Here is a 22,763-nt window from a genome sequence, read left to right as displayed (position 1 = left end):
TTTTATTGTGATTCATGTCTGAGTTTCTTTTGAATCAAATTACTGCATTTCCCTGGTGAGATATGCCATATGACGATCTTGTTAGAACAAAATCAAATATAAAATTTGCACTCAGTGCTGCTCAGCCTCGTCCCCACCACATGTCTTCCCTTTGGTTTGGACACACTTCTGGCGGCTACTTGAACAGTAATGAATCCTTCCAGCGCTTAGGACAATTTTCAGACATTTCTGTCTTGGAAAAGATAAAGACAGACGGGTTGAAACAGTGTCAACATAGAGAAAGTCACTATTGGGGCTGGTTTTCCCCAATACACATGGATTGAAGAAAACCAGAAAGACCAAGCGATTCATTTTGGCGAGTCACAGCAGTAACTGGAGACTTTCTTGACATTTTATCCTCAGAGATGTAACATCATTCATTGTTTCAGTGAATCCTGAAGCCAAGCATTCCATAGATTTTTTTTTTTTTGAATGGGAATGGAGCAATCTAGTTCGTATTACACTTTTCAGTGAATAGTTTCCCCCTCCCCTGTACTTTTCTGGGTGCTGATTATCTTTCAAGCAATTTCTGTGTGCCTCATACAAATAATGTTTAACAACTAGGTTGTGCTAAATAGTGCAGGAATGAGTCTCCATCCAAATATAGGAGAGACTCATGTTATCTGAGTCTTTCTTCAGTTCCCATGGCTTCCAGAGTGGTGTTCAAACTTCTTGGTGGGATGCTTTGTGATCAGAGCCTGACTACCCGTGACCCCCAGCCCTTCCTAGGATTGGGCACAAGCACTACTGCCATTTTGGAGTACACCCCATTCTCTAGCTTTTGTGTCTGCCTGGAATCTGCCATCTTCCATTTCCTGGCCAACTCCCACTCACTTTTTTGAAGAAAGAGTCATCCTCGCTCAGTCTGGTACCCCAGACTAGCCAACGTGCCCCCAGGGGCCTTGAAAGGACTGCCGCGAATCTCACTTGTGGGGTTTAAGCTTACAGACCTGCTGTAGTCCCTGTATGGCTGCTTCCTCCAGTGGCGTGAGCTTCCGGAGGGTGAGCGTGGGGCAGGAAGTTCTCCATGTCCCCAGCACCCAGCAGTGCCAGATTCACAGCACCTGAGTAGTATACGCTGGCGAATTAACGAGCACAGCAACTTGTTAAATTAACTGCCTCTCCTCCAACTTTTGTTGCCAAAGACACCCTAGAAACTTTTTTAGAAAAATAAACAGTATTTGGTGGTCTATAGTCACACCATTCCCTAGGACTTTCCTAATTTAGATATGAAAATATTCTTTTAGCAATAAAAGGTGACAGCATCTATTTTGAAATACTTATTTTCTCAAACCCTTTGTCCACAGAATCAAACCTACCTACACATTTAAGTTACCTTTTAATGGGAACTTTGGATGATACATGATACATGGTAAGGAAACCACTGAGTGTTTTAGATGAAACAAAAATGTACTGAGCCATAGTGTGACTGGCTTATTCTATCCTCAGAGTGCCGAACACAAGAAATGACAGAGATGAACTGAAACCACAAAATGACACAATCTCCCTGTAAAGAACACGGTGTGAACTTTTCTCTTGGATCTTATTATAAGTTAGTATTTTTCTCTTTTACTGGTTAACACTTCAACTAAATGCCAGATTCAAGTCTAGCACTTATGATGCTAAATGAGGTAATCCCCACAACAAGTTTCTGAGGTTGACACTATAGGTATTCCATTTTATGGATGAAGAAACCGAGGCCCAGACAGGGTAGACAGCTTGCCCAAGGTCACCCAGCTAAAGAGATGCAGAGATGAGCTGGAATACAGGCAGTCTGGCCCCAGAGCCTGTGTCCCAAACCACAGTGAGATTCACACCGCACCAGGCAGCCAGGGCACTCCTGACTTATGGTGTGGATTAAATGAAAGGCTGCACACTCAGCTGCACGGTTCACAGAGGTGTGTATGGAGCACTAGGATTATCCCCTACAGAACCTTCCATTTCATAATTCTCCTCGTAACACCTCCCTATTTGTTCCTGCTTTCCTCTCTAGCATATGTGCTTTTTAATTTTTTTCCCTTTTTTCTTCCTTCCCTCTTTAAAAAAACCCAACAAACTGATAATGGTCTTGGTGTTTAAAAGTATTTATCCCCCCACCCAGTTTATTGAGATGTAACTGACATGTAACATTGTGTCAGTTTCAGGTATGCAATGTGATGATTTGATACATGTATATATTACAGTCCTCTCTGATCCATGAATAGCTAGAATGAGAAAAAGAGTTTCTTGAAATGTAATTAATTAATACAATATTTTATTTCAGTATAACAACCCTTAATAAATCATTAATTATAAACTGCTTCAAATGAGTATAAGCTGTTCTAGTTTGCACTTACAAGTCATATTTCTTCAGGAGATATGAATGGGAAATAATTTTTTTTGTATGTTTTCAAATATGCCTCATCTATAGTGTGTTATAGGAAGTCTTGAGGTATTTTTATATAGTCCACGAAAAATGGGACTCAGGTGATTTTATGAATTGTATTTGAGCCTATAATCTCTTTGACATTATTAACATCTTTAATAAACATCTGAGCAATATCTGCATTCAGAATATTGGATAGAACTAAGACATCATCTCTATTCATTAGGCTTATATTTTCTCACTAACCTAATTTTGTCTTTCATAAGATATTAATGCTTTTGGAAGTCTTACTCTTAATCCTATTAATTCGTAAGCTAGCCTTTAAAAGTGCATGAGGAAACATGCAAAGGCAGTCAGTTTCACCAAATTACAAGCTAAATTGTTAAAGGTAGATCTAAGAACTTTGGGGTTGCTAAAATGCAGAACTTTATCTGAAAATATTGCCTGGACTGAAATCCAACCCTTGAGGCCCAGTTTCCCTGGCACAGCAGGCTTCTGAGCTCAGGTCACTGGCAACGCAAGGAGGATGCTCATGTCAGCAGAGCAGAGTGTCTGTCCGTTTGTCCACGTTGGCCTAAAGACCCACTCTTAAAAGCAGCCATGGCTCAGCTCTGACTGCTATAATGAAATCTCTGGCGATTCAGCTCAGAAGTGGGGCTAAACCCAAGACAACACAGCATCTGGGGCATGAAATGAAGTATCATCAGTGTCCCCGAGGGGGGAAAGAAGCAGAGTTTGAAACTCATAGGGTACAGAGGTGGTAGGAACTGATTTCTAAAATACTCTTAATTCCAGACAAAATGTTTCCCAACTGTGAGTTGGTTAGGGAGATGTAGTATCGCAGACACATTCTAAAATGGCCAAAGCTCCGTATCTATGTAATCTTGTTTGTACTGTATGCAGCTGCTACTTTTTTCTCCACCAACGCATGTGAGCTCATTTTATTTAATAAGGTAAAAAGAGAGGTCCATCCCCACTATCTTCCTCCCCCTCACCGGCCTCAGCTGCACGCACACACACACAAGTGATGGGATGCTTCTTTGAACCCTACTTCTTCAAATCAACTAATTCTCTCCAGTTCTTGAACGACTTTCCAACAGAATCAGCTAGGGGCCGAGGTGGTAAAGTGAGCCCTACATTTTAGAGAAGGTGAGAGAACATCACTGTGCCTGGAAATGTCCCCAGAAGCTGCCCGCACTAGATCTCAGCACAGCCACGCACTCTGGGCCGGCAGGACAGCGGCTGTCATGGCCGTGACACTAGCCAGCCTCCTTTCCTGGGGCCTAATCTCCACCACATGACATCACTGGTTGGTCTGTAATTGTTTTAAGTGGACAGTTTCTTCCTGGATAACTACTGCAACATTATTAGGATTTAACATCAGACTTAATTATAGAAAAAGCCAAGAAGCGTAATCATGAATGGGGAAAGAGCCTGCTTGGCCTCTGTTTCGTTGCATATTTACGAGGACGAAGGGAAATGGTGAAGTGGTCCTCCTTTTCCCATTTTACATACGTTACCTTTCCGGTAAGGAGTCTCACCACCAGATGGAAATAGGTCCCTTTCTGGCAGCCCCCTGGGGTCCTGCCGGCTGGCTACAGGAGTTGGGAGCCCAGTCCCAGGCATGGCGCCCAGGAAGGTGCTCGTGCTCACCTCGTATTCCTCCTTGAAGCCGTAGCCCTCGGCACACTTCATCTGCGTGATGTGCTGGAGCAGGTCGGCCACCCGGATGGCGGGGTGAAGCTGCCCGGTCTGGTAGGGCACGTCGGCCGGCTCTCGCTTCTTGTAAGTGTGCGACTGCACCAAGCTGCTGGTGTCGCTGGCCATCGTGTGGCTTTCGTCTAGGAAAAGAAGGCCACGGCGGGCATGAGGGAGGACCAGTGGGCTACGTGGGGGGTCACTGAGAATGCTCAGAAGCTGCCGCTGACATCCCCTCCACCTACGGCTCCAACAATCCCCACAGTGGCTCAGCGAAAAAGAAAGGCTAGATGTTTAGAAATTTAAATGGGGTTGGCAATACTGATAGGAATGAGGCAGAAATCCTTGTTTTTACAAAGCAGTCCAAACGATATATTGCTTTTACAAAGCTAGTTGGTAGGAACCCTTTAGCCTTTGGGCGCTCAAGTTTATAGAAGTTTCGGTCTGAAACTTCACCAAGACCTGGCACAAAACCAGCCTTGTCTTCTTCCGAAGAGTCATTAACTAGCTTATATGATGAAGTAAATAAACTCCGTACAAATGTTCTGTGAGCAAAATAAAAGTGCACAAAATGGGCTGGCTTATAAAGCTAGCAACAGAAATGTGGACTTGACACATGAAATCCAAAGACAGTGGAAACAGAAAACGGATGAGGAGTCACTTGCATGCTCCAGTGTCAGAAAGCTTGACAGAAGGTTGTGTACCAGCACATGACACATGGAATGTTCTACAAGAGCTAACATGCAGGCCGACACACAGCAGAACCAGCTGGCTTTGTCAGAATCTACAGATAAGACACATACTCCCATTCCCTCCACACCTTTCCAAGGGCGAATGGGGGAACTTACCATTTATTGGCACTTTTAAGAAGGTACATATCAGGAGAAAAAGAGGAGGAGAAAAAGGAAACAGGGCATAAGCAATAGTACTGTGTGAATAATTACAGGTAGTTTTTATTCTGTGCTTTACTTTTATAGTTAAGTTTTCTATCTGTAGGTGATCAGAGGTCAAAGCCTCAATCCTCCTATCACCTTAGGATGGGGGTGTTTTATTTAAGCACTCAAAAACAAAAAGGAGGTTAAAATAGTATCATAATTGCTTTTCATCCCCCATGAACTAAGTAATGACTAAATAAGTCTTATTTGTATTCGACACATTTTCTCATTTAAATTTCTTGAACACATCAACCAAATTGTACTATAAAACTAATGTCAAAATTTGGTCAAATAAGCCTAAAGAGGCTGTATTTTAATGGAAGACTCCTAGTACATTAGATTAATGAACTGCAGAAATTGTAGCTATTAAAAAATGTCTGATGCAGGAAGGTGTTATTAGATTAAGAGTTCCACGTGCTACAGGTTAGCTCATTATAATGCTGAATCCCTTTAGCTGTTTTGTGATTGAGGATATGTCTCATAAAATGTAATGCTAACTTCACTTAAAATGAGAATGTTAAATCAAAATTAATTTCAGGTATAATGAATTAAAACATATATACAAAAGGATATGTTCATTTTTTTAAAAAAATGACCAGATTGTTTATCAATAGGGAATTCAGCTAAGGGTATTCTTTTTTTTTTTTTAACTGGGAGATTCAGCTCCAGAGGAAATTTCGTTCAAGGGCACTCGGTTGGCTGGGCCTGGTTTTCAAACCTTAGTTCTATCTACATCGCAAAACACCTGGGGATGCATGGTATGGAAGGTGGTACACAAGTGTGTAGCTATGTTGCTGTTGCTGAAATGGCACCTGGATCACTACAAGGTGGCTAAAGACACAAAGACAAAATAAAAAGGAGTGGTACGTTGATTTCATGATTTTGGTTTTCATTTGGATTTGCTTTGAAATTAGCAATTCAGATGTTCCCATTCTATTAGAACAGTCACAAATAAACCGGGACATTTTCACATCAGATTTGCTTGCTGGCAACTGCCAAGCTCATAAAGTGGGATACAGGATCCCTGCCGAAGGACAGACTCTATGGAGCTTTTAGCTACTCCAGCAGGAAGTTCTGTTCTTTATATTAAAATAAATGGAACATTAATTAGTTTCCCCCCTGTGCCTCTCTCATTCTCTCCGTTTTGTACCTTTTGGGATGAATGTAATTAAACGCCCTCCATTGTGGACTGACCTTCTAAACTTCCCCTAAATGAATCATCTGGGCCTTTCTTGTGGAGACACCGCAGCCTGGTAGGGCTCTGGTCCTAGGGCTAGGCATTCTTGGAAGGTTTAATTCCCAGAGCGGCCAGCACTGTTACCACCGTACTGATCACGCCCCGCTGCATTATGATCTCCACCTTATTACTAGTGTGCAGGACCTGTCTTAAAGCATTTAAACACTACCGAGGCCATCTAAGAAAGGAGAGCTATTATCGAGTACATAGATATCAAAGAGGGAATAGAAGGCTTCTCGTGCCATCTGTGATATGAAACTGGGTCACCCACACTATTAGAAATTCTTGATGCCACCAAAATTAGTGGTTAATCAGTTTGCTCTGACTTAAAAAGAATAATTACTGATAAAATATATCATTTGACATTGATTTCCTATATTGGTTTAAGAATTACCAACAATTTTTTCAGTTAAAAATTACGCCTAGGAGGAAATCAGAAATAAAGCTTCTCACCAACAGTTCTGATGGTTTTTGGAGAACTGCGAATTAATTCTACCTACATTCTTTCATAGACTATCTTCAATTCTCAACAAACCAGCTGAAGAATCTAGAATTGAAATGAGTGCTATGTTTTTGAGGGGTGTGAGGTGTTCTATCTACTTATTAAGCAGTATCAACATCTATCAAAATTTGTCTATCAATATCTGTTTATCTACATCTATCTATCTCCCTCCCTCTCTCTCTCTCTCTCATTTTTTTGGCAAGAAAAATGACATAAAGGCATACTAAAGCTCTATACATTAGGCTGGGCACCTTAGCACATAAGCATAAAAGGAGGAGATAATACAGGATTTAAGGGTGCTGAGCTCCAAGTCACAGCAAAACGTTCTTGTCTGTATAAATTGTTAATAGTGCTGTTCCCCAAAAGTGCCAGAGTAGATGTATGTATGTCCAGCTTATCATCTTCACATGGTGTCAAGGGATCACTTCATTAATCCTTACTATGCAATATAGAGATTCACATCTGCACCAAACACCGTGGGAGGAACGGTTCCCAAGAACCACCATTTGCTGTGTTGGTACATATATAAGCCAGACATGATAACAGTTATTTGTCAATCTGGCTGACTTATTTTTCACAGATGTGCATCATTTTTGCTACTTGAATTGTCTGTTCAAGTGATTCCCTTTCAGTAAAGAAGCCTAACCAAGTTTAAAAGATGTCCTTAGTGTTTGTACTAACAAAGCAGTGACTGTAAAAAATGATATTTGTTTAAATGAGCTTATCTTAATAAGATAAGATTGCTGTGCAATCTGAACATTTTCTTCCCTCTGACAGTGCATGTCTTAGCCCTCCCCACTCCAGCTCCCCCAAGGTCAGAACATCTACTAAAGGAGCTGCAGACTGAATGCCACAGCACACAAAGAAATCACAAATCTTTGCCTATCAAGAGATTCTGCAAATGTCATCTGCATGTAGATTACTTTGTTCGGGTGCCTAAAATTAGCCTGTGCCCCTTACTTATGAGAAGAATAAAAAACCAGCCTTTTCCCCATATAGCTGGCATGAAAAGGGGGAGAGGGCTTTAGTGAGCTGTATTCATTTTTGTGAACCCCAAAAATCTGGGTTTATGTCCATTCTTACACTTCTGTCTGAGTTCACTTGTAACTCAGGCAACAAACTTGCTCAAGCCCAGAAAATATCATAAGAAAAACAAATCGCCCTATCTACAAAAATCGTAACAACTTAGAGAAAAGAGAAGCACAGGGGGAAAAATTATGTTGCAAAGATATCAACCCTTGTAAAGAGAATTAGGAAGCAGAAGTCAAACAGCTGAGGATGGAACTTTTGCTACAATGAATTGGTATATACCTTGAAGTCGATTGTGTTGTGCTCCTTCTCGGTAAGGTTAGTAGTAGAAAGAGAACACAGCCGTGATACACTTGGATTATTGATGCATCTCAAATGCAACAGCAGCTCATGCTTATTTGGTTATCAGAGCCAGGTAATGCCATTTCTCCAGAACCTTCTTACACTGGACAAATGGGATTTTTTTTCGGCTCCCCATGGGGAACATTTTATATTTTCAATGCATTCTGCCCCACTGGGCTAACATTTTATTTCATTTCTAGTGACATCTGACATATAATAAACCATGACACATAATAAACCATGTGATTATAAAGTGCCATCTTGTCACTTTGCTGCTGAGAACATCAGCTCCTTTGAAATTCTACTGTGTGACAGACATTTTGGAATGCTGGGGGTGCCCTGAATGGCTCTGAGAAGGGAGGCCCAGACTCTGCTGTGATCATTTTTCTGCATAACATTTGGCATAATTAGAAAAATGTTATTTTTGAAATTGAAGTTTTTAGAGCTTAGTGATAAGTGAAAATAATAAGAAGTGATTTTTACTTTTATGACTGTCACATTACCGAATTCAGCTCTTGGAAGTACACAGCGGAGTGATGACATACTGTGTTTTCCCTTGGGATCAAATCTGACTTTAAATTCTGAACACAGAAAGGGAAAATACTAGAGCTGGGCTCGCTCATTTGAATCTTTTAGTAGCATTTCCAACATACCCCAGGCAAACCCTTCTTATCAATGGAGACTGTTTGGAGAGTCTTTTTATTATCTATGCCCTTCTCCCAGGCCACCCACAACCCCCTTGTCCTGCTTACAATCCCTGTGTCATACAGAACTCCAGCCTCCTAGAGAGTGGCCACTGACTTTCTAAATTACTCCTGCAGTAAACTGTGATAAAGGGAAATGTTCTCACCTAAAATTGCAGTTGGCACAAATGGGTCTGTCATACATCATAAGCAGGTCAATGCAGAGAAAGTAAAAAGAGAAAGAACAGTAAATGATTGATGAAAGGCCCCCCACTTTTCCCGCAGAAAGCCATAGAAAGCATCGGGTTACAACACATCAAACGTATCAAGCATCATGGACAGCAAAGTGAGAGCACGGATTGATTCTGATTGCTAAGGGGTTATGAATGGATGGAACAAAGGAAAAATCTGTTACCTGGGTAGTAAGAATTGGGCACCGATGTGCTCAGTGTATTCGTTTTCATTGTAAAGGACGAGGGTGAAGACACAGCTGTAAATGAGAGAAGGACTAGTCAGCAATGGCAGAGAGGCAGTACCTGAAAATACAGCCCTCCGAGGTCACTCAGAAGGACACCGTGCTGGTAGAGACTTGACTGAAGAAACGCCAGACATCTACTGAAGTCTATGTGGTAAATACTGTCATTCCCCACTGTCTCCAGGGAATCATTTGTACTTTAGGGGACAAACACCCTTTTAACACTTAAAAGATTTTCTTACTCTACAAATGAAGAAAAATCCTCATAACCTCTGCCGCCATTTTGAATGGAGAAATTCATTAGACTTCTATTTATTTTGACTTCTAGCCTTTGCTTGTAGAATTCTAGTATCATGCCAGCGTTTTTTTTTTTTGTTTGTTTTTTTTGTTTTTTTTTTTTAAATAACTAAGGGTATGAGGAGGTGTCTACACATGGATTTTGGAGAATTTTCTGAAAGTCAAGGTTTTCACAGTTTTCTAACTCCTCTCTTTCCTCCTATTTTGGATATTCTGAGAGTTTTCTATAAGGTTATGACCTGGTTTACAAAAAATAAAGGTGATGTTTTGTGTGCACTATATTTAAGGTGAAAGCTACATGCCTACATATTGTTCTATTAGTCTTTTCAGTCTTTTTAAAAATGCACATTTTTCAGTCCTCTGAAAGACTCAGGATTTAACTATTAGACCCTTTCTCCCTCTCTGTTATTGGGAGGGAAAGTCGATCCCATCCAATTAATCTGATTTCTTTGAAAGTGGGTACTTCCTTTTTTAAAAGTAGTTTGTGAACTGTCTTCAACATCTTAATTGATTAGTGCTTTAAAATCATTTTAATTTCATTCAAGTAATAAGGATAAATAATTTGAATGTGTTCAAGTGTTCAAGTTGGTTAAATGTAAGTCTAAATCTTAACTTTCTGATGTAGTTATATGATTTATTTGATGCTAAAGTTCCAGATCAGGACACTAATACCCAATTACATCATTTTACTATGGGAAGAAGTACCAAATCCCTGTGGATATTGTACGTTATCTCTATTCTGACATGTTAATATATTTTAGCTCTCCTGGAGAAGTTCCTCTATGACAGTGTTTTTTTTAACCACTGTTTATTTTTTTAAAATGTAGAATTAATAAATGACACACCAAGAACCAGAACCCAGGCTGGTTGTCATTTATAAGATATTTTTCTAAAATAAAGAGGTATCATATTTATAATGCATGTTTATGGTAAACTGCCAGGAAAAAAGAGGGTAATTGATGAAAATAAGAACAAAAAACCTGAGTACTTATAAAATGTGCTAGGGTCAGCAAGAATAATGTCTATTACCTGCAGACATTTTTATGTCATTGGCAAAAGTGTGCAAAGCAGATACAAAATAGCTGTTTATTTTCACCCTTTAAAATATATTTTAAATACTTTTGTCTTTAGTATAAAAATGAAACCCATTCCTACTATACATATTTATTTTTCCCCTTTGTATAACATATTAAAAGAAGATGGTACAACTCCCATTTGATTTAGTAGGCAGATTATTCCCCATTCTTATAAATATGCTTGTGCTTATTTTTAAATTCTCCAATTTCATTTTTCTGTCTCATTTCTAAAAGCTACTCACCTCCCAGCCCTAAAAGACCTCAGACATACCCAGACTTGTAATAGGTTTGGGACTGGAAGCCTAGGGGTCTAATGAAGCCCTCTCCTGCACGTTTCCTTCCCCAGTAGTTCATAAAGTTACCGTCACGGTCACTCCAATGGTTGGGGAATGGACAGCACCTAGTCATTGCTCACAGAGTGGGAGGAAAATGGAAGGCCTAGCTGTGTTTCCTCTATCAGCTTTATTGACGGGAAGCATAAAATAATGGCTTGTGGCAGATGAGCCAAGGAAGCTGATACTGATTTCTACAGCAACCTCTTTGCCTGAGCATTTATGGATTTCCACAGATACATTCACTTTTTAAGAAATAACTGCCAAATTAAATTTCCTGACCAGAGGCAAATATCTCCTGTTGTTCAAACTTCAAAAGCCTAGAAACTAGTCATCTGGGCAGGCAATTCCTAGTAAATTTATGCGTGAGGAATTTCACCACGAAATAGGACATTTAGAACATTAACGGGTTATCCTAGAAAGTGAGAGCACCTGGGCGCCTGGGTGGCTCAGTCGTTAAGCGTCTGCCTTCAGCTCAGGTCATGATCCCAGGGTCCTGGGATCGAGTCCCACATCGGGCTCCCTGCTCGGCGGGAAGCCTGCTTCTCCCTCTCCCACTCCCCCTGCTTGTGTTCCTGCTCTCGCTATCTCTCTCTCTCTGTCAAATAAATAAATAAAACCTTTAAAAAAAAAAAAAGAAAGTGAGAGCACCTATCCGTGTGGCCCCTTTCATAATGACGTTGAAGAACTAACCACTACTATCAAGATTCTAACCCTGTTGGTGATAGGCAGGACTATTCCCACCCCAGCCCACAACAGTGTATCGTAAATTGCTTTATTTTGGCCATTAAATGAATTATATATGTGTATGTATATATAAAATATTTGATACAAAAAAAGAGAAAATTCTATGAGAAAAGGATGTAGTTTGTGGGATACTGGAGTATACAGATTATGTCGTTTACACTGAAAATGATACTAAAGGGCAAAAAGCAATGACCAAGGATGAAGAGAGCCACCCTCCCCACTGGGGTGACAGCTGACAGAGATGTCTGCTAAACTCCTGCTCCACTGGGCCGGTATGCATATAGATGAATGAATGTAGTGCCTCTAAGTAGGAAGAGTGGGCAACTGTAGCTACCATAAATAGAAAACAGTCTGCGGTGAAGCTCTGGGGAGCCCCGCTGAATGCAGAAGGGCAAAGTGTGGGAGAGGTGGACACTGACCACGTAGTGACTAGAGAGAGGGTGGGCAGATGGGATGCCTGGGGGCTGTAGCAAAAGAACAGGCCGAGCAGGTGGTCTGGACACGGCACACACTGTCCACGTTGGTATCAGCCCTCTCACCCAACCCTCGAGACCTGATTTCTGTGCTTCTCAGTCATGGTTCCAGACTTTCTGCATTTTTATTAGTGTTGGTGATAGCTGCACATTTTTTCCATCCTCTTGCTGTCCAACATGCTAATTATGCAGCCAGTGTCAGAGTCAGTCTGTGGGCATGGATTTCACACAGTAAAGAAACCTCTGCCCTTGAACCCAGCATGGCCATGAACCACAGAATCAGGCATCCACGGGGGATTTACTTCTGGTCTCTGACAGGATCACCAGGGACACCACAACAGCGCCTTTTGTTCTTCACATACTCAACTGAATTGTTAGCTTTCTAAAATAATGCCTTGTACCTAGATCACAGGTGGCAGTCTGGGAGGGCATGAGCTGAAGCTTGGTTTACCCACCTGGTGTGAGATGTGAGACTTGCAAAGTGGAAATATAGCTTAACTTATTAATTGCCATTAATAGCCCTATAATCAAGGCAGAACCTGTCAGCTAAACAAATAAACAATTAACTTGTTACTGCCATTTAGTGAGCTGTTTAGAACAGGCTTCCCTGTGTAATTCCACAACTGGCTAGCTTACAAACAGGATCTCGACTGCAAAAAGGGTGATGAGAAGCAGGTGTCTTCCCCTTCAAGAAGAGAAAAGCCTTCATGTCAACACTAAGGCTTCACAGAAACTTACTTGTGGCTTCCTGCACTCCCTGGTCTGGCCCTATCATCTCTGCTATATCTTCCTCTCCTATGCAACCCATGGCACAAAGAGTTTTCAGAATTGCTGAAAGGGATGGAGAAACTAATAGGGCATAAGAATTCTTCAGGGAGTTTTGTTTTTTATGCCCTAGTCCTATCCAGCATCCTGGAAAACCAGAGAAATGTACTAGAAGATAAGACATGTGTGCACTTACATCTCCCGTTCAGATTGTGTGTGTCCATGAATGAGAATGCCTCATCGCAGTTGGTGCCTTGCTCGGCATAGCTCTTGTCCATTGAGTTCACCATCACAGTCATCTCCTGCCTCGTGCTGCTCATTGTCTCCTTCCGCTTCTTGGCTAGTTTCCTTAGGACAAAGAGTTCATTATATAGACATGCATGAGAATGGAAAATGGGGCTTTGGCATGTGTACTTCGTAACGATCAGGAATAACTTCTACTGAATTACTCGTGTTCATCCCTAACATCTATTTATGGTGCCTTCTTGATGTCAGGTTCTCTGCCAGCTGCAGAGACAAAGAGATGAAAAATACCCACGGTCCATCTTCAAAAACCCAGTGATATTAGGAACACACAGCCTACAATATTACTTTCTGTTTCTCCTACTACATGTTAAATTAAAATGACCACTGGCCATAGTACAATGTGTTCATAATCTATTTACTGATAAGCTTCTAGAGCTACTAACTTTTTACTAAATTATTTTCTACATTCAGTGGCAGAGAGTAGATGCCCTGGTAAATACCTGCCAAACAAAACTGAAAGAATCCAAGGATGAATCTATGAGGCATATTATTGAACTAAAATACAAAAGTAGGCAAGAAGGGAAGAAAGCAATATCATTGGAGGATGTGCAGAAAGTTGCTGGCCATGACATTCAGCCTGACTAGGGTAAGAGGGGCTCACACCTCAGGTGCACAGGAGGGCATATCCCGACTTCTCAGGGAACTGTGACGGGACTTAATTCCACATGACCCCAGATTAGGTCCTCACCTAGGCTGGTCAGCAGAGCAGAAGGTAAAGAAATTTCAAGTTGCTGGCTTCCCTTGGAGAGTTTAGCAGAGGGGTAAGCCCCTATGTCCCCTCCCTCCTTGGAAGAGAATGCAAAAAGGCCAAGGAAGGTAGAGAGATTTCCAATTCTTTTGGAGATACTCTGGCCTCTGAGTCCTGCTCCCTGACCACTCAAAACTCATAATCTCAAGTTACAAATACCTGGACAAAGCCATAAAAATGTAAAAGACCTGACATACAAATAAACAGATAAAGCAAAAATTTTCAGCTTTTACTACTGGAGGTTGTTTTATGTACCTGGGACAGCCAAGAATAAAATGAGAGATGCTTAAGGAAAAGGTATAAAGTGAGAAGGTTTAAGACTATTGCACCATAATACCAAAGATATTATGTCCTAAAATATTCTAATTCTGCCTAAGTACCCGGCAGCATTTACAAAAGAAGATGGCAGCTCTTTCTAGTAAATCATCTTGACTGATTGACCTAGGACACAGCAGAATTTAAAATGAGCCACATAATCAAAATCACGCCCATATTAGGTGATTGCTAATGCAATGTAAGACATTGACAACATCAGACCATATGGATAATCTTTATTGTCATTTCCAAATGCCACATAATCCAAATGCTTTCTTGCCTGTAGTTATAATAATCTTTTAATTTCATACATTGAAGGCAGAAGGGTTTCATTAATAAGTTGCCCTTTTTACTACTCAAAGTTGTTAAAAAAAAGATACATTTTAAACAGAAAGATGAAAATCATCTATAACTTCTAGGACAGTGTTAAAGTTGTACAGATTTTTAAAAAGCAACCAAGAGTGGCTTCTTTGGGAGCTGGCATTCTTCTCCTGCCAGCGTGCAGACCATGATGATCTTCTCAAAAGCCCCCCCTTTTCCCCCCAGCAAGCCATGCTGGTCTGAGCTTGGATGCTCTCAACAGGTGTTCTGGACAGAGGCAGCCACCAGGCTTGGGCTCCATAGCTGCGGTTACAATAACACGTTTTCTCTCCACTTCTGAATCTGCCAGCTCGTTGGAAAAGCATTCTTCAGCCAGGTCTCCCCAGGAACACTGAAGTGGAGGACTGAGATAATTAGCTCCATAATTTGGGCAAAAAGTCCCCTTTCTGCTGGAATTTCTTTGACTTGCTTTGGACTGATTTATGCAGATGTCTGCCTCCATATTCTCTTTTGTTCTGCCCAAGAAGAAGGGCTTTGTCAAGTTCACCAGACTTCCCTCTTTCCCTCTGTCTTTTCTTGCTTGTGTTCTAATCTAATCCTTACAGGTTAGAGATGACAGCGAATGTGCTCCTGGTGGTGGTGGGGGATGGGGGTGGAGGTGGAGGGGGATGGGGGATGTGTGCACCCATAAAAGCTAAGCTTGTACTGGAAAAGCTCTATCTCCTTTCTAATCCTCCATCTGTGTGAACTAATGTCAGTGATGTCAAGCTACACACTTCGTTGCTGATCATTTTTAAGCACAAAAGAAGCCCATTAAGGACCCATGAGAGCCTGCTCAAATTAGAGGTCCTGTCAGAGACCCACAGCTTTAAGCTTATATTAAGCACATACTCTGTTCATGAATATTCTTCAAAACTTGGCTCACAATGTCCTCAAGCTCCAGCAGATGGATCTCCCATGGAGGTCCCAGACACTATAAATTTCAGGAAAAAATAGAAATCCAGATTTTATGTGGACTCCTTTAATTTTTAAGTGTTGTCAAATAATTCAAATTCAAAAAATTAAAACACGATGTGGCCCCAAAACAGCATGTTTGTGGTACTTCTGCTCTCCATTAATGTAACAGCACTTAGATACTTAATTGTATTGGAATGGAAGGGAGTGGAAATTAACATACAGTGCCCAATAGATAGTGACAGTACTCTACAAGTGTTATCTCATATAATCCTAGTCATCTTGTAAAAGCCCTTCTTCCTAATTTACAGATGAGGGAAACGGGCCTCAGAGAAGTAAGGTGACTTGTCCAAATGGTAGAGCTGAGATGGCACTCCAGATCTCTTGACCCCAAAGACATTCTAGAACAGTGTGTTATTTCTAGTTAAGTTTCATGACATTACGTTTCCTTACAAGTTACCTTACAATTACCACCAAGTTGTATGAATACTCTATCTTCCCATAACTAAATATTATGCTTTGAAAAAGCAAGAGTAACTTACTAGCACCTAGCCAATTACACAGAGACGGTATTCAATATGCTTGTTAATTGAATTAATCATTATCATACCACAGTGTTATTAAGGAAAGTTTTTCTACAACCTACTTATCAAAAGTAGCTGGCTTGGTTATGGAGGTTTTGAGTCATTGCTTGGGGTTTTCATTTGTTCTCATACACAGCTAAATGCTGTAGTCCATAATTACAGAGGGCTGAAGAATGCTGGATTTAGAACTGAGGCTTGGGAATGACTGTGGATAAATGGAAGTTTTCACTTTCTCTTTTTTCTATTTCTCTTTTAAGCTTTGTGTTTCAGATCTGTATTTTTTTAAACGAAAACTTAAAACTTTGTGAACATAATGAAATAAAGTGTTTTGTGCAGGGAAACCCCTAAAGTGAAGGGAATTCTCTTTGCAATCTTATCTAAAGATGTAAGGAAATTTATTTTCCATTTTGATTTTTAACAAATTGTTTGCCTAAAGTATTTCAATCTCCAATCTCCAAATTAAGACTGCATGAATCTCAAAGACCCTTAATAATAATAGTAATGATGATAATATCTAAAAATGGATCATAAAAAATTGAAGAGAAGACTTCTGGTTTACAGTCTAACATGTAAAGAGCTTGGAAGTTATCACTCTATTTTGACAAGTAAAAAGCTGAACAAACTGAAACTTGGCAACTCTCCTTAGCTTTGTCAGATAATTGAGGTCACTGAGGTCACAGGACTGCTCCCCAAACCATAGAGACAAACAGGTGAATACAAAGAATCATGACCCACCAGAGCAGAAGCCCATGAGCAGAAAGCTCTGGGAGAACCAGCACAAGACTAGGAAAACCTAAGCTGTAATTGATCAGTTACTGGAGGCTCAGGAGGACAAGTCTGGGACTTCAAAACTCTAGGGGCATCCAGTCTTAAAGGATCCCCCACACTTTTTTGAGTTTTATCCCCAAGAGCCCTATCAGGTCTACAAAGTAAAGACTGGAGAAAAAAAAAAAAACAAAACCCTTCAGCTTCCAACAGAAGGAGGTGGAAAGCAGCCATTTTGAAATACACCCAGAGCAGAGCATTTCTGTGCTTCTTGAAAGGACGGGCCCTCAAGAGAAAGTATTACTAGAGCCTAACCTGCTGGGGTTTTATCAAAGCCTAACTGATCTAAGCGAAGAGAAATACTCAACTCCAGCTCCCTCCAGCCATCCTGTCCCACTTAGTGGTGGGTTACTGAGAAGCACTGGTGAAGGTCACAGCCCAGGGGCACAAATTCCCTATAAGACTAAGACCTAATCATAGATCTAGAGAATCTTTCCTTCTCCAATACCTACTATCACATTATAAAAGACCTATTCACAGATGTTCCTTTTATTCAGTACACCAAGTCTGGATGTCAATAAAAAATTATAAGGCATATTAAAAGGCAAAAAACACAGAAGAGACAGAGCAAGCATTGGAATAAGAGTCAGATGGGGGGCACCTGGGTGGCTCAGTCGTTAAGCATCTGCCTTCGGCTCAGGTCATGATCCCAGGGTCCTGGGATTGAGCCCCACATGGGGCTCCCTGCTCGGCGGGAGGCCTGCTTCTCTCTCTCCCACTCCCCCTGCTTGTGTTCCCTCTCTCACTGTGTCTCTCTGTCAAATAAATAAATAAAATCTTTAAAAAAAAAAAAGTCAGATGGCAGGGATGTTGGAATTATCAGACTGGGAATTTAAAATAACTATGATTAATATGCCAAGGGCTCTAATGGAAAGAGTAGACAATATGCCAGAACAGATGATAACATAAGCAAAGATGGGGATTCTAAGTAAAAAAAAAAAAAAAAAAATCAAAAGAAATGCTAGAGATCACAAAAGCTGTTAACAAAAATGAAGAATGCATTTGATGCGCTCATTAGGAGAGTAGACATGGCTGAGGAAAGAATCTCTGAGCTGAAAGCTAAGACAATAGAAATTTCTAAAACTGAACAGCAAAGGTAAAAAAAGACTGCAAAAAGAGAGAATATCCCCAAACTGTGGAACAACTACAAAGGTGTAATATACATGTAGTGAGAAACCAGAATAAGAAGAAAGGAATAGAAACAATATTTGAAGCAATAGTAATGGAGAATTTCCCGCAAATTATGTCAGACACCAAAACAGATCTCAGCAGCTTTGAGTATACCAAGAAGGATAAACACCAACAAATCTACACCTAAGCATATCTATTCAAACTGAAAAAAGTCAAAGATAGAGAAAAATACTTGAAAGAAGCCATGGCCGGGGGGCAGGGGGAGACACCTTACTCATACAAGAGCAAAAATAAGAATTGTATCTAATTTCTCCTCAGAAATCAGGCAAGGAAGAAGATAGTGGAGTGACATATTTAAAATGTTGAGAGAGAGAAAAAATAACCTAGAATTCTGTACCCTGTGAAGTGTGAAGGAAAAGCAAAGATTTTCTCAGACAAAAATTGAGGAAATTTATTGCCAGTAGTCTGCCTTGCAAGAATTTTTAAATGGAGTTCTTCAGTAAGAAGTAAAATAATATAGATCAGAAACTCAGATCAACATAAAAAAGGGAAGAGGACTAGAGAAGGAATAAAGGAAAGTAAAATAAAAACTTATTTTTCTTATTCTTAATTGATCTAGTAAATAACAGCTTGTTCAACTTAATAATAGCAACAATATAGCTGATGATAGTTTATGTGTAAGTGAAATGAATGATACCAATGATACAAAGGATAGGAGAGAGGAATGAGGAATCCTTTATTATTATAAAGTACTTACACTATCTGTGTTGCAGTATAATGTCATATGAAAGTGGAGTTGGATTAGTTGTAAATGTATATTGCTAATTCTAGGGTAACACTAAAAAGAGTTAAAAAAAACTAAGAAAGGAAAGAAAATGGAAAAATATAAAATGCTCAATTAAAATTACTAAGGCAGAAAAAGATTGAAAAACAAAAATAGGAACAAAGAAGGGCAATGAATAGAAAACAGTAACAAATATGGTAGAAAATAATTCAACAATATCAATAATCACTTTATGTGTTAATGGTCTCAACACTAATTAAAAGACAGAAATTGTCAGAGTGGATCACAAAACAAGACCCAAATAATACGTTGTCTATAAGAAATCCACTTTAAAAATGAAGATACATATAAATTAAAAGTAAAGGGATGGAGAAAGTTATATTATTACTGATCAAAAGAAAGCAGGAATTACATTAATTTCAGACAGAGAAATGTCAGAGCAAGGAAGGTTATGGGAAGTAAAGAAGGGCATTACATAATGATAAAGGGGTCACTTATCCAAGAAGACCTAATCCTTAATGTGCCTAACAACAGAGCATCAACTCATGTGAGGCAAAGCTGACAGACTGCAAAGAGAAATAGACGAATCCGCTATCATAGTTGGAAATGTCACCACCCCTCTATCAGAAATGGACAGATCCACAAGGCAGAAAATCAGTAAGGACATAGTTGAACTGAATAGCATCATCAATCAACTTGATATAACTGACAGCTATTGAATACTTCAGTTGACAATATTAGAATACACATTCTTCTCAAGTTCACAGAGAACATTCACAAAGATAGAATATGGTCTGGGTCATGAAACACACCTTAATAAATTCACAAGAACAGAAATCATGCAATGTATGCTCTCAGACCACAGTGGAACTAAATTAAGAATCAGTATGAGAAGACAGCTGGACAATCCCAACAATGCACAGAAATTAAAGAACACTCTTCTTAACACATGGGTCAAAGAAGAAACTTTAGGAGAAATTTTAAAAGTATTTTAAACTACATGAAAATGAAAACACAACTTATCAAAATTTGTTGAAGGCAGCAAAAGCAGTGATTAGACAGAAATTTCTGGCATTGAATGCAAATACTAGAAAGGAATAAAGATCTAAATCCAAATATACAAAGAACTCTTAAAAGTCAACAACAAGAAAACAACCTAATTAAAAAGTCAGAAAAAGACCTTCACAGACACCTCACCAAAGAAGCCTTACAGATGACAAGTATATGAAAAGATGCTCCACATCATATGTCATCAGGGAGCTGCAAATTAAATTAACAAGATATCATTATGAACCTATTCGAATGGCCAAAATCCACAACATTGACAACACCAAATGCTGATGAGGATGTGGAGCAACAGGAACTCTCATACATTGCTGGTGGGAACGCAAATTGGTACAGCCACTTTGGAAGGTATTTTGGCAGTTTCAAACAAAACTAAACATACTCTTAGCATATGATACAGCAATCACACTTCTTGGTATTTACTCAAAAGAGTTGAAAACTTATATCCACAGAAAAACCTGCATACAGGTGTTTACAGCAGCTTTATTCATAAATGCCCCAATTTGGCTGCAACCAAAATGACTTTCCGTAGGTGAATGGATAAATATATACTGTGGCACATCCAGACAATGGAATGTTATTCATCCCTAAAAAGAAATGAGCTATCAAGCAATGAAAAGACATGGAGGAAAAAATGCACATCACTAAGTGAAAGAAGTCAATCTGGAAAGGCCACATATTGTCTCATTCCAACTATCAGCCATTCTGGAAAAGGCAAAGCTGTGGAGTCAATAAAAAGATCAGTGTTTGTCAGGTGGGGAAAGAGCCATGACTAAGCAGAGCACAGAGAATTTTGAGGTCAGTGAAACTATTCCATATGATGCTGTTAGAGTGGATACATGTCACTGTACAGTTGTTAAAAACTACAGCATGACACTGCCAAGAGTGAACCCTAATGTAAGCTATGCACTTGGAGTAATAATGACATGTCAATGTAGGTTTACCAGTTGTCACAAGTGTACCACTCTAGTGCTGGGTGTTGAGAGTGGAGGAGGTGGTGTGTGTGTGCGGCAGAAGGTATATGGGAAGTCTCTGCCCTGACTGCTCAATTTTGCTGTAAACCTAAAACTGTTCTAAAAATAAAGAAAAATTACAATAATGCCTGGAATAGAATTAGAGGGAGAAAAAAAATGTTACAGCCCTAAATTTCCAAACTTGAATAAAGGTGGGGAAGAAGAGAAATGTGAGATGGAATCAAATTAAAAGAATGGTCCTTCATGCTCATTATATTCCATTACTTCTCTTATATTTCCTGGCATAAAAATAAGAAAAAAAATGTGATGGGGGTGAAAGAAATGGGAGAAAACTTTTTGGCAAGTTATTCAGTGTGTGACAGTATGCATCAGGACCAGTAAAGAAAGCATGGTGAAGAATGAACTCTTGAGCTATGTGTCCTTCAGAATGGCTGCCAGTCAGGATCCAAGTGCAGCATGGTTGCAAAGGAAACAGAAGTAACTCTTCCTCTTATCTCCGCTCTGAAACTAAACTGACTGGAAATTGTGAAGGGATCACGATGGAAGGGCATGTTGTCACAGATATCCAGCAAACTCAAGGGGAAGGAATCCAAGGCTCAACCTCAATATGGACCCTAGTCACTCTATTTATTGCGACTTACCAAAAAGCATGGCTTCACCAAAAGCATGGCTGCCGCCTCTCCCACTCCTATTAGAGACTCTGCCATGTTGGGTTATATCAACAAAGATCGTGACTGAGAAATGACTTAGTGGCACTCACCTGAAGATCAGTTGTTGGCTATAGAAAAGATGTCTTCATTTTTTAAACTATTTGTCATTTAAAAGTCTATTGGGATGGGGGCGCCTGGGTGGCTCAGTCGTTAAGCGTCTGTCTTCGGCTCAGGTCATGATCCCAGGGTCCTGGGATTGAGTCCCGCATTGGGCTCCCTCCTCAGGGGGAAGCCTGCTCTCCCTCTCCCACTCCCCCCACTTGTGTTCCCTCTCTCGCTGTGTCTCTCTCTGTCAAATAAATAAATAAAATCTTAAAAAAAAAAAAGTCTATTGGGATGGCAAAACTTGAGGATTTTCAAATTGCATATAGACATAAGAATGAAGAGGCAAATGGCTTTCTGGTCCTGGCTTCTACAATTAAGCGTGTGCTCTGACTTAATTAAGGACTGGGGTGGAGGCTGGAACCAAGAAGAAGTATTTAATTTTTCTCACAGTAGGGATGAAATAGATATTGGCTGAGTCAAAGAATGCATACATTATACCAAATTGCTAAGATCCAGCTGAATAAACCTAAGCAAATAAGGGGCTGTCTCCTTAAAGATGGATCTGTGAGGGGGCACCTGGGTGGCTCAGTCGTTAAGCGTCTGCCTTCGGCTCAGGTCATTATCCCAGGGTCCTGGGATGGAGCCCATGTCGGGCTCCCTGCTCAGCAGAAAGCCTGCTTCCCCCTCTCCCTCTGCCTGCTGCTCTACTTGTGCTCTCTATCTCTCTGTCAAATAAATAAATAAAATCTTAAAAAAAAAAAAAGATGGATCTGTGAGAGTTACCAGATAATGTTTTTAAAGGTAAAATTTTAAGGGAAAAAACAACAATGGTCTGACAATTATTTCAGTTCAAAAGAAGTAGCACTACAAACAAAAACAATGAGGACAACAATTATAAAAACTTATGTAGAACTTCAGATAAGCCAGGAACTCTATGTTCATTAACTCTCTTAGTTCGTACAACAGCCCAGTGAGGAAATTACTATTATCATTCCTATCTTAGGGA

At 40.0% G+C, this 22,763-nt stretch overlaps 1 protein-coding gene across 2 annotated transcripts in view; it reads right to left on the bottom strand.

Moving 5' to 3' along the window:
- The window catches only part of PTPRM (protein tyrosine phosphatase receptor type M), an 810,901-nt gene that overhangs the window by 156,485 nt on the left and 631,653 nt on the right, over nt 1-22,763 (bottom strand). For both annotated transcript variants that reach the window (XM_045887027.3, XM_045887028.3), the window contains 3 exons: nt 13,192-13,343; nt 9,246-9,320; nt 4,058-4,245 (listed from right to left, as the gene is read on the bottom strand). In XM_045887027.3, the coding sequence (XP_045742983.1) occupies nt 4,058-4,245; nt 9,246-9,320; nt 13,192-13,343 (415 nt within the window). The remainder of the gene's footprint in view (nt 1-4,057; nt 4,246-9,245; nt 9,321-13,191; nt 13,344-22,763) is intronic.

This window comes from Mirounga angustirostris, unplaced genomic scaffold, assembly GCF_029215605.1.
Source record: "Mirounga angustirostris isolate CCGP_5_RB_7025 unplaced genomic scaffold, mMirAng1.0.hap1 SCAF_14, whole genome shotgun sequence".
Lineage (NCBI taxonomy): Eukaryota > Metazoa > Chordata > Mammalia > Carnivora > Phocidae > Mirounga > Mirounga angustirostris.
This window is presented reverse-complemented; position numbering and strand designations above follow the sequence as displayed.